The sequence below is a fragment of the Chelonia mydas genome, chromosome 11 (assembly GCF_015237465.2).
Source record: "Chelonia mydas isolate rCheMyd1 chromosome 11, rCheMyd1.pri.v2, whole genome shotgun sequence".
Lineage (NCBI taxonomy): Eukaryota > Metazoa > Chordata > Testudines > Cheloniidae > Chelonia > Chelonia mydas.
The window spans coordinates 44,047,189-44,059,592 of NC_051251.2; the positions used below are offsets into that span (position 1 = coordinate 44,047,189).

General features: G+C 45.6%; 1 protein-coding gene across 9 annotated transcripts in view; it reads left to right on the forward strand.

The window, feature by feature from the left end:
- The first annotated feature begins 8 nt into the window (after window positions 1–8).
- The window catches only part of RBM45 (RNA binding motif protein 45), a 40,587-nt gene continuing 28,191 nt past the window's right edge, over window positions 9–12,404 (forward strand). For 4 of the 9 annotated variants that reach the window (XR_006284674.1, XR_006284676.1, XR_006284675.1 and 1 more), the window contains exons 1-6: window positions 114–515; window positions 6,277–6,399; window positions 6,538–6,664; window positions 8,297–8,434; window positions 8,795–8,974; window positions 10,034–10,163. Coding sequence is in view for 5 of the 9 variants with exons in the window: in XM_037911848.2 (XP_037767776.1) it covers window positions 228–515; window positions 6,277–6,399; window positions 6,538–6,664; window positions 8,297–8,434; window positions 8,795–8,974; window positions 10,034–10,163 (986 nt within the window). In the remaining 4 variants the exon portion in view is untranslated. Of the gene's footprint in view, window positions 516–6,276; window positions 6,400–6,537; window positions 6,665–8,296; window positions 8,435–8,794; window positions 8,975–10,033; window positions 10,164–12,404 lie in introns of all 9 variants that reach the window. The other 5 variants (XR_006284677.1, XM_037911850.2, XM_037911849.2 and 2 more) reach the window with 4 other exon arrangements.

Genomic DNA, 12,404 nt, shown 5'->3' on the forward strand with positions numbered 1-12,404 from the left:
CGCGCGGTGCGAACCCAGCCCATGGACCGGTTTGGCCCCTGCTCAAGCTCAGTCCCCGCTCACAGCGGGGAATAACTTTCCGAGGGCACGGCGTGGGCAGCAGGCAGGGCCGGCAGCGGTTACCGCGCAGGCGCAGTAACGCCCAGACGCCAGGGCTGAAGGGACGCCGTTGCCGGGCGGCCTGGCGCTGAAGGCTGCGGACTAGTCTCGGGGTGGGCGGCTTCGCCATGGAGGAGGGTGGCGGCGGCGGAGGGTTCCGCCTGTCAGCCGAGTGCCTGGACGAGCCCCCCAACAGCCGCGTGTTCCTGGTGCTGGGGAAGGACACGGGGGAGGCGCTGATCCGGGAGCGCTTCGCCCCGTTCGGGGAGATCCAGGACATCTGGCTGGTGCGGGACAAGCGCACCCACGAGTCCCGCGGCATCGCCTTCGTCAAGTTCGCCCGCAGCTCGCAGGCCTGCCGGGCCATGGAGGAGATGCACGGCCGGAGCCTGGCGCCCGACACCAAGCCCATCAAGGTACCGGCCCTGTGCGGCCCGCCCGCCGCGCAGCCGCTTCTCCCCCTGTCCCCGTCCCCCGGCGCAGGCTGGTCCTGGGGGCAGGTGGCGACGGGGGCGCAGCGAGGCCGCGGATTCCTCCCCTTCGCGGCCTGGGTCGGCGGGGCCTGGCCCAGCGCAGCCGCCCCCGCTCCGGCCTCACGGTGCGGGCTGCCCAGGACCTGTCTGATCGGGCTGTGAGGGTGACGACAGCCCGCCACTGCCTCTCCCCTCCCGCCGGTCCCAACGCAGGGCCGGGCGCCACAGCATGGTGCGGAAAGGCGATCAGTCACCTCGGCCTTAACCAGCTGCGTGCCTCCTTCCTTCCCTCGCGGCCAGGAATAGTCTCTGCTGCGGAGAGGAAGATGCTTTAGCTAAACGCCTCGGAGAAGGTGAAACTCACACTTCACTCTGCGTCCCCTCGTCTCCAGAACGAGAGACAAAAACCTTCCCTCGCCTTCGTTTGCCTGTTTGAGGTACTTGGCAACTATAAGTGCAGCCGCATTTATAGGTGGGCAGCAGCTTTCCCATATTCCTGTGGGTTTCCCACACAGCGATAGGAGGGAGAGAGAAACATTTAGATAAAGGGAATTATGATCATAAAACCACAACGGGAGGCTTAGGGAAAGATCTAGTCCCTGGAACCAGTATTTACTCTTTAACATACTAGCTTTCAGGGTGTTCAGAAACTCTTCTCCTTCAAAAATTTGTAAAGATTCTTGAGATTGATACAAATGAATTGAATAATAACAGAGGGTATTTAAAATCTCTGCTAATGCAATATGCAAAGTTTTTATCAAAGTACTTTCACATTTTTATCTATGAGAGTCAGTAGTCATTTGCTGTTGATGACCACTTTCAGTCTCTTGAATTGTTTTACTGTTATCTAAATGATGAGATGAGGTAAATGAGTCTAAACAGTGAAAAAAGTGGTAACGTTTCTTGTGTGACAGGACATCATCATGCGAGGAAGGATGATCTTTTAACAGCACACATGACTGAGGCCTGGTCTACACTAAAAAGTTAGGTCGAGGGAAGCCGCCTTAAGTTGACCTGTTAATGTATGTTTCTACACTACCAGGTCCTTTACACCAACCTAAGTTGCCTTTAATGTCGACTTCTGTAATCCACCTCTGCGAGAGGTGTAGCACTTAATTAGATTTTCATGGGTCAACTGCGAGGTAGTGCAGACGCAGCATTGTGTAATTTGAATTAATTGGCCTTCAGAGGATGTCCCACAGTGTTCATCTGTGACCTCTCTGGAGATCATTCTCAACTCTGCTGCACTACAGCCAGGTACACAGGAAACAGCCCCTTCCTTGCTAAAGCCCTGGGAATTTTTGATTTCCCATTTCCTGTTTGATCAGCATTGGGCGCATGCCAGCTTGAGCACAGCTGATCATGGAGACTGCATGCCCCAAACGTGCTCCAGCCTGGTCTGAACAGGAGATGGTGGATCTCATCGCTGTGTGGGGAGAAGAGTCTGTGTAGGCAGAGCTCTGATCCAGCAGAAGAAACACTGACATCTATGCAAAGATCGCTCGTGGAATGGGGGGGAAGGGCTACACGAGGGACACACAGCAGTGCCGTGTGAAATAAAACTTCACCCAGCATACCAGAAGGTAAGGGAGGCAAACAGTCATTCTGGTGCTGAACCCCACACATACCGGTTCTACAACAAGCTGCGTGCAATTCTCGGGAGTGACCCTACCAGCACCCCCACAAGCAACGTGGGCACCTCACAGGTGTGTGAGTCTAGGGACAACAAGGAGGACGATATGGTAGATGAGGAGGAGGAGAATTGGAGACAGGCAGGCGATGGATCCACTCTCCCCAAGAGCCAGGAAATATTTTTAACCTGGAGCCCTGTGGGTCGCAAGACATCACGGTGACCGACCGTGACGCCATGGAAGGCACCTCTGGTGGGTATACAGTTACAATCAAAGTTCAGTTAAACTTTAACAGGCACACACATTCGGCGGTTGGCATGTTTACTAGGAAGAAAAAGCAAGGTGCTGTGGCTCTCTGCTTACAAGAGGCCTCTCCAGCTACGCAGAGAGTGGCCCCTGGAAAAGACTGTTTATGTGGACTTAGATAGCTCGGGAATCCTACATGGATATCTCTAGGAAACTTTCATGGAGGTACTCTGCAATCCTTTGCAGAAGGTTTCTGGGCAGGGCAGTCTTATTTCTTCCACCATGATAAGACACTTTCCCACGCAACTCCTGAATTATTTCTGTTGGCATCATTGCGGTACACAGCATAGCAGCCGGGACTGCTATCATAAGGACCGGGTCTGTACCCAGATGCTTGCAGCATCTCCTTCCTTTCCGCCTCTGTTACTCTCAGGAGACCAATATCACATAGGGTCGCCTAGGGGAAACGGGGGAAGTTCTCATTAAAAGCAGTCTTACAAGAAAGAAAAGGTATGTAGACACACACACACACGCATTCTGGATCGCCAAACCACATAGCTGCTAATGTGCCTTTACTGTGCTCGGCATGGGTCGGCATGTAGTTTAAAGTGTTTGATAGGGGACTGGGGCCCCACATGAGAGATTCCGCGATTTGGGAGTGAAAACGTTTCCACCCATGCCCAGTTTGTAAACAGTTTCCTATGGTGCTATGGGGAAGGGCCATTGTTCAACTATCTACCTCTGCTCCCGACATGAGCCTGCCATAAACTTAATTAAAAGTGTGGACACCCGTGACTTGGGGGGGCCTACTCACCATGGCTGGAGCAGCAAAATGACACAGTGAACAGTTGCGGATTCTGATTATGTTATGGCTTGCACCTAGTGTAATAAGGTGGTGGTGTTTTGTTGTTGTTGTTATATGAAAATGGCCTTGCTATGGAAACATTTTATTCATGTACAAGGGCTCCTTTATTTTTTCCCATGACTGACAGCTGGAAATGTGTCCTTCGGTGTGTCATCAACACCTGAAAGCAGACTTTCACTGATTAGAAGGAGGAGAAAGAGAATGTGGGAGGACCTGTTCACCGAGATAATGAATGTCTCTAGGACAGCTGACACAGAGCTGAAAGCGTGGGGGATTTCACTGTCTGAGAAGTTAGACATGGACATTGAGAGCAGGAAAGCTTCCAGTGACCAAGAGCGTGCAGCACAGGATGAGATGCTTCGGATTATGAGGGACCACGCAGACATGTTGAGGCCTCTGATTGAACCGCAGGAACAGAAGCAGGAGGGTAGAATTCCTCTGTAGACCTGATGGACAGCCAGCCAGCATCGCCTGGCGCAGAATCACCCTCCCCCAAGCGTTCCATGAGGCGTGGGTGAAAAGTCCATTACCCCGTTCACTTAACTCAGGGGAGGATACAAGGAACAGAAGGCGCCAATTCACAGACCTTTGATGGTGTTACGTTACACAGCTGAAAATGTTTCTCCCATTCCAACTTTATAACCCCTTTTCCTCAAGGTTACCTTTTTTTCTGTTCTCCCTCTTTACTTATGTTTGTTAAATAAAGTAAATGAATTCGAGAAATAAATGTTCTTTTATTGAGTAGAAGCCGTGGGCTTGGGCGGAGGGTTGGCTTTACGGGGCAGTGATACATTCCAGGTAAAGGTTTGGGAAAGCACAATGCAGACAAGCTGCTCACATTACTGTGACTCATTACTGAAACAGCTTTTCAAAGCCTGGCAGATACACAGATATTATGGAGCAGGCAGCTATAACCATGGGAATGTTCTCTTCAATAAGGTCCAGCCTTGTTAATAAGCTTCTCCAGTGCCCTTTCAAACGACCAAAGGCACATTCAACCACCACTCTGCACTTGCTGAGCCTATAGTTGAACCGTTCCTTACTGCTGTCCAGATGGCCCGTGTATGGCTTCATGAGCCATGGGAGCAAGGGATAGGCTGGGTCCCCCAGGATAACTTTAGCCATCTCAACGTTGTCAATGTTCATTTTGTGGTCTGGAAAGAAAGCCCTGGATTGCAGCTTTTTGAACAGACCTGAGTTCCTAAAGATATGCACGTCATGAACTTTTCCCAACCATCCTACGTTGATGTTGGTGAAACGTCCCCTGTGATCCAACAGCTCTTGTAACACCATTGAAAATTATCCCTTTTGGTTTGTGTACTCTTTGGCAAGGTGATCTGGTGCCAAGCTGGGGATTTGCATGCCATCTATTGCCCCACCGCAGCTGTGACTTCCAGCAGCAACCGTGAATTTTTTTTTTTCCAATGGCTTGCAGCAGGGCTGCTTGCAGGACATTGCTACGTTCTGCGTGGCGGACCCTACTTTAGCTCTGGAAATACTGCAGGAGAAGGTGCAAGGTGTTTGAGATGCTCACAGCAAGAGTGTACAATTGAGCAGGCTCCATGCTTCTGGGGTTATGGCGTATGCGTGGCAGTTTTAAGGCCCGAAAACCACTGTGGGAGGGAGCACAGTGCATCAGGGGGTGCCAACGCAATGTTCCCATTCTCCCTTGTGACAATGTTTTGGTCCCATGAGGCATTGTACAAACTTCCCAAAACACACTGCGGCAAGTTGCATTTCGGGATAGCTATCCACGATGCACTGCTTTGTGCATCGATGCAGACACTGCTAGTGAGGACACACTCCATCGAGACAATGAGCATGGTGTGGCCATGCACAATCAACTTAATTCAGAGGCTCGAGGTCAAATTAGATAAAGTCAGCTTAATTTTGTAGTGTAGACAAGCCTTGAGAGTTAAACGCTTAGGACTCTATTCCTTATTCTGCCACAGGCTGTATGGCCATAGGCAAGTCATTTAACAGCTGTGAATGAGTTTTCCCATCTCTAAAGTGAGGTTACTTTCCAACTAGTTTTTGTGTGCCTTGTAATCCTCTGAAGAGAGGTGCAATGTACACGAAAAGTGTTATGAGTATAATTATGACTGTGAGAAGTTAGGTCTTAACCTGTGCTGAGCCCCACATAAGTGGATTCCCATTCAAGTTAGTACACACTGCAGTATCAGGGCCTTGGTATGCTACTTGTTCGATTTTTTTTTTTTTCTTCTTTTTTCTTTTCTTTAGAACCTAAGAATGGCCATATTGGGTTAGACCAATGATCCACCTAGCCCAGTATCCTGTCTTCCGACAATGGCCAATGCCAGGTGCTTCAGAGGGAATGAACAGAGCAGGCAATTGTCAAGTGATCCATGTTTGTTTTTTAAACAAAATGGCTACAATCATGGATCTGCTATGAAGTAGTCCATCCTTTTACTGCAGTGTACATCAGTGCATGCTTAAAGAGCCATCTGTGCCAGTATTAATGCTGCTAATAGTAGGCCAGCCTAGGTATTCATGTCCTTCCCCCTCCACCATGCATAGGTGCCCTTTCAAAATTTCTTGCCCTTCCAGGTCTTGTGAAGGAGGCAGGGTAGCCAGACAACACTGGTGTAACTCATTGACCAGCCAGTTACGCTGCTCCCAAGTGCTTAACTCATGACAGGCTTTTGGAAGGTGGGTTATAATGACTGAAGAATGAACCACAATTCTTCATGTGGGAGCATGTGGGCGGATCTCTCATCTGGGTCCCTGACTGTGTACAGATGTACATGTTTCCAGCAGGCAGGTCTTTTGTTAGAGTACATTTACAGTGAAGGGCTCTTTTTTTTTTTTTTGGCCACAGGAGTAGTCAGAGAATGCAAATATAAGCACAAAGCTGTTTTGAAGACATTAAATTATTTTTCCTGACTATCTGTGTATATTTACACTTTTCTCAAGTAATTAACATTGTGTTTAACTCTGTTAGGTGTTCATTGCGCAGTCCAGAGCTTCTGGAAGCCACCGCGATGTTGAAGATGAAGAGCTTACACGCATCTTTGTTATGATACCAAAGTCCTATACAGAGGAAGATCTGAGGAATAAGTTTAAGGTACTTGTTGAGTTTTAGTTATTCATTATATCTAACTGCATTTTCTCAGGTTATTTTTGACAGTAGATTAAAATGTAAATTTTTATGAACTTCAGAAATGTTGGATAACATTGTTTTTACAATTTTTAAATCTCCTAGGTGTATGGAGACATTGAATATTGTAGCATTATTAAGAAGAAGACCACAGGAGAAAGTAAAGGTTTGGGCTATGTGAGGTATTTAAAACCATCCCAAGCTGCCCTGGCAATAGAAGAGTGTGATCGAAGTAAGACTGTGACTGATTTTTTCCCCCACTTATTTATTATGAGAAACTGTGAACTCATTAGTGTAGGTTCAAGCATGGCAGCCTCTGGCTTCGGTTTTATTAGCAGCAAAATTATTTATGGTGTAAATGCATTGATGGCTACAGGTTGCAGAACCTAATACTGTAAACAATGCATGCAGGTAGTACCGTTAAGTTCAATGGGACTAGTCATCTGTGAAGTACTTGCAGGATCAAGGTCTTAGATTTAAAGTAATAACCGTGAAAGGGCTTTGGGAATGAACTACAGTGACTTCTGTTGATGTAAAATAGCCTGACTCTAGTGCAGCACGTACATGTATGTGTACACACACACATTTTTTTATGCAGATGAACTTTTATGACTTTATCAGGGGATGCTCAAAATAAAAGGAATATATAATAACAAACACAACAGTAAAATGTATTATGACTACAACTATTTAAACAAAATTGCATTTGATACTACTAATAGCATGTTTTACTATTTTCAGAATATAGCACACTTAGTCTTATGATTTAACATTTGTTGCCGTTAAAGTTGTTGTCTAGTGCTTAGAGCACAGGATTGACAGAACTAGAATTCCCATGACATTGGCAATTAATTTAACCTCTCATGCCCCAGTTTCTCCCTCTGTAAAATGGGAATAATAAAATACACTTTTCTGTAGTGCTTCATGCTTCTCAGATCTGTGATGTTTTTCTTTTAATCCTTTTACACACACAGCCAAGAGGAAAGACCAATATTCAGCATAAAGCCTTATTGAACATATTAGATGATCAGTAGTGCTGACATGGTTACTGTGGTTTCAATAAATGTTCTTCAAATCTTCCTGTGTGGGCCTTCAAAAAGCCAGAGGACAAATTTGCAAACAAATTAGTATAAACAAGGTGTGGTAAAGTTTAGTTCTGAGTGAGTTGTAGTGGACAGTTAAAACGAGTATCTAAAAGCTGTATCATACTTTATAAAGATGGTACATGTGCCCAAAACAGTGGACTGGTATGTTTTTATTATAGTGAAATAAATAAATTGTGTAGTCTTGGACTATGTAGTGCCCAATTAATCACAAATATCAATTAAGCACCTATTTTTTATCATTAGGAATAAGGTACGTAAGACATAACTAAAATTAAGACCCACAAACCCTTCATTTAATGAGACTTAAGGTTGTATCAGCACACTGTTAACAAATTTAGTATTTTTCTTTAAACCCAGGTCCATGTCCAGTGTGAGGTCAGAATGAAAGGAGTTAGATGGTCTGAGACCAGACCAAATAGCTTACACAGATGTGGTGCCTAATTCAGCACAGGTCTTGGTAGGCAAAGGTAGACTAAGGCTGCATAGATGTCCAGCTAGTTCTTGCCTTTCTGCCAAGTATTTCCAAGATGATCTTTGGGTGCTATACTTCTGAATGGGATAGAAATGGGTTATGTTGCTTCCAGTCTTCTAATTGTATTAGTCTTCATGAGTGATAGAATAGGTATTTTTAAAAAAAGAAACAGTAACTGATTTTTCTGTCTGTAATGTTTTTCAATACAAGGCTTAAAGAACATTTCTAGTCATAGATGTTTGAAAACTACGTGATGAAATTTGAAATATGTGGTTACTTGTTCCAGGTTACAGGGCCATTTTGGCTGAACCTAAAAGCAAGCCGTCTGAATCATCTGAACGTGAATATTACGGTAGTAGCAGTAGTATGAGGCAGGAGCCAGTGGGGCATGACCCAGGGCCTAGAGGGAGTGTGTTTCCCTTTGGTAAGTAATAACTTTTCACGTTAACAGTGACTGGTAATTCTGGATAAGATCACACAGTAACTGGAAAGGGTGTTATGGAAATAGAGGTATATTCAGAGAGAGGCAAGAAGGAGACATTTAAAATAGTAGGTCCAGGTTTTTGGTTGTTGGTTTTAACTCAGACACTTAGTTTCTAGATTGTTCAGGGTTTTTTTTTTTTCCATGTGGCCTTTGCATTCGTTGTCTGAAATAAATGTCCTTTTTTTATTATAACATGACTTAGGTCCTAGAAACATTTTAGGAAAAAAATATTGAAATGGTCAAGGTACAGCAGTATAGTGACTTGCAATGTGTGTAATGTGTCTTATTTTGGTTCTTGAGAAGGGCAGCCAGAATTTGGTAGTTTTGAAAAGAGTCAGACAAGAGTTCGAGAATCCGTTTCCAAACGCCTGTCAGTGGTATCACGACTCCCCTTCATACAAGAGCAGCTGTTCTTCCTCTTTGATCTAGTCCCAGGACTGGAGTATTGTGATGTTCAGCGAGATCCTCATACAAACCATGGTAAATAACAAAACAAAAATAACCTCTTTCTTTTTACTGTTTTGACTCTAAAATATTTTCTCTTCCTTCTCAATACAGAATGATGTAGCCCTTTGTCAGTGGCAGATACATACATTTGGTCTTGCACTCTGTTCTCCTTCTACTTCATATCTCCTCTGAACAGACCTATTAGACTGACAAGTTACATGCTATCCCTAACTAGATCCCTGAGAGGTCCGAATCTTTACAAAGTAGGGAAGCAACCCACAGCATCTTTACATTTCATACGCTCAGAAGTCAAAAATCAAATGAAAGCTGTTTCTTAATAGATTCTGCATCAGATGAGATGTTATCAAAGATGGGTAGAATTTCTGTTAAGGAAAAAAAAACATGCGTCTGCTTTGTTGAAGCCTCATCATGCCTTCAAAGTAATGTATGGCTGGTGTCTTAAAATAAGGTTTTAAAATTGTTAGCCCTGCAGAGCCAGTATAGCTATGGGAGAACGAGCTGGATTATATTATAATCAATAGTATTGTTAACTAAATTGCTGGTACAGAATTATTAGTATTGATGATGCATGATCCAAAAGAACATAATGGCTTAAATTGCTGGTTACAAGAACTACCTCTGCTTTTAAGCTGACAAATTTGATATGGAAATCATTGATACAACAAACAGGAACCCTACAGTGCCATTTTAATCACTTCTTTCAGAGAATAACTACACTTAAAAAGGAAAATATTTGTGTACAAATTAGTGGTTATACATATCTGTTAACTTCTGGAGTTTTTTAATAGACATTCTATAAAGAAAGTAGTATCAGATGATTTTGAGGTTCAGCTGTAAAGATTTGTTCAGTCACCCAGTTAACTCTGCTTGATATCTCATAAGAAATATGGATTTTGCTAAAGATGAGTTGGATGATGAAGTAAAAAGACTTCATTGTATTTGAGTGCCTGTGACTAATTTGGTGTCGAACCCTGCTGTGTTGTTGGAATACACTTTATTCTTAGTAGTGCTTTTGAGAATTTAAACTTACACACTTTCTACATTATCTTGGTATGTTTCATCCATCCTTAGGGCATGCTGTGATTCAGTATACTACTGCAGCATCAGCTATATATGCCAAATACAAGCTACATGGTTTTGAATATCCTCCTGGAAATCGGCTAGGTGTAACTTTCCTTGAAGATGGGAGTGACGGATTGGAGTAAGTACCAACCCACATACGTGAAAAGCTGTAACTCTGTGTTCTGGAGAGCAATGTTTCTCTTTGAAAAGTTGTTATAACGGTAAGGGGGAAAAAGGAAAAAACAAGAAAATGAAACCTACCACTGTACAACTTTGTTTATATAGTGGATGCTTCTGAAATGTAAGGTATTTCAGGGTGCTATGGTGTGCACTCACCACTACAATGCCCCCTGGTATCAGGGGGCACAGTTACAGGAATCTTCATCTCCTGTGCCCCTTGTTGGTCATCTGCTTTGTGCACAACTCAGCCCTCCAGAAGTCCAATCCCTTTCAGGAAGCAAAAGCTCAAATTAGTGTCCAAAAAGACTCTCGACCAATCTGCCCTTCTCCTGGGCTGTGTCTTCTGTCTCTTCCTTAGTTACTGTGGAGTCCTCTCCAGCTTTGGCCTTGAGCACTGGCCCTTCAAAGTGTCTCCTTGAGGTAGACAAGGAAGGCGAGGTAAATATTTCTTTGAGGTGTCTATTCTCTTGCTCAGGCTTCTTCACGAGAGTCTTTGAGGTTCCTCCCTTCAGACTGAATTCTCTCCCCTTTTATGAAGCCCAGGTGTCCGTTAAATTATTACCTGATGTTTCCTGTACTGCCCCTGTGACAGGGAAGCAATTAATTAGGTAATCTGTTGTACTTGTACTGTAACTAGTTGTCTATTAACCCTTTTCCAGCCCACAGTGGGCTTTCACTGTACCACACAGGGCACAATCCCAGAGAAGGCCTTTTGAGACACCAAACATTGCTGCTACTTTTCAAGAGACAGAGGGAAATTAAAAGATAAAACAGTCCTTTTATTTTAAGATGACTTGTAAAATGTGATTGAACCTTTTTTACTAGCTTATGATGTATAAAGAAATCTGAGAATGGGGTAGTGGGTTTTATATGAGAAGCAGGTTTTTGTCTACTGTTTCCTGGAAGACTCTGGGTGACTGTAGAGCTAATAGGATTTTGGCAGCGTGAGTACCAAGGAAGGGGGACCTGAGCAGATCAGGGGAAGGGAGCTGAAGATAGATAATGACCTGACCAAAACACCTGACAAAGAGTGAAAAATCATTGTTAAAGATTCAACATCATTTCTTACTCCTGAGGGCATTCTACACCTGAAAATTCTCTGCCAAAATATTAAACATTCTGCACACAATATATTAAAATTCTGCAAATTTTATTTGTCAAATAAATGTGGAGGCTCCAGCATGGCATTGGGGAGCACAGGCCACTGGCTGCACAGAGGTGGGAGATCATTGTGTAGCTCACCCCGCGGGACACAGACTCGGCGGTGAGGCTGTACCCAACCCTGACACAGTGCAAGGACCATGCCTGCCCTAGAAACACCCCATGGCCCTGCCCTTCCATGCCAGGTGTGGCCAGGCAGGCTCAGCAAGACAGGATCCAGGTGTGGAGGGGGTTCAGTATGGGGGGGATCCAGGTGTGGGTTCAGAGGGTTCTGTCTGGGAAATTTGGGTGCGGGCAGCTCAGTGGGGGATCCGGGTACAGGGGGATCTGGCTGCACCGGGACTTGTTGGGGGTTATGGGTACTACAGTAATGGGACTCTGCAGGGAGGTCCAGGTGAAGGTGGTTGTGGGTCTGGGTGTGGTGCGGGGTAGAGTTTGGCAGGGGGGGGTCTGGTGTGTCGGATGCTGTGGGAGCGGGGCTCAGTGGGGAACCAGGTGCAGCTGGTTGTGGCTCGGTGGGGTGGGGATCCGGGTACAGGTGGCTTGTCAGGGTGGTCCAGATGCAGGGGGAGTGGGGCTCATTAGGGGGCTTCTGAGTGCGAGGGAAGTGAGGCTCGGTGAGATATGAGGGGGGTCTGGATGCACAGGAGTTGGATGGATGGGGGAGCAGCTCCCTATACAGGTATCCCTCCCCCTGCAGCTGAGGTGCGATGGGTGCAGGAAGAGTGTGTGTGTGAGTTTGCAGAACTTCCTGCAGCTGGGGGAGAAATTGTGGGGTGGGTCTGACCTGACCCCGGATGCCATGTAGGGGAAGAGGAAGTCCTGTCTTCCCCAGCCAAATTGGAACTAGCAGCTGATCCTGGGACAGGATAGGAGCCACCAGCCAGGTCCTCCCCAGTCCTGCCTCACAGTGATTTACCTCTCTGCCAGCTTCCCTGGGTACCCGAAACATACTGCTGGGAAGCATAGCATGACTGCTCTTGTGGCTTCCCTTTGCTTCCCCGTCAGAAAGTCACTTTCTGCAGGAAAGCAAAGAAAT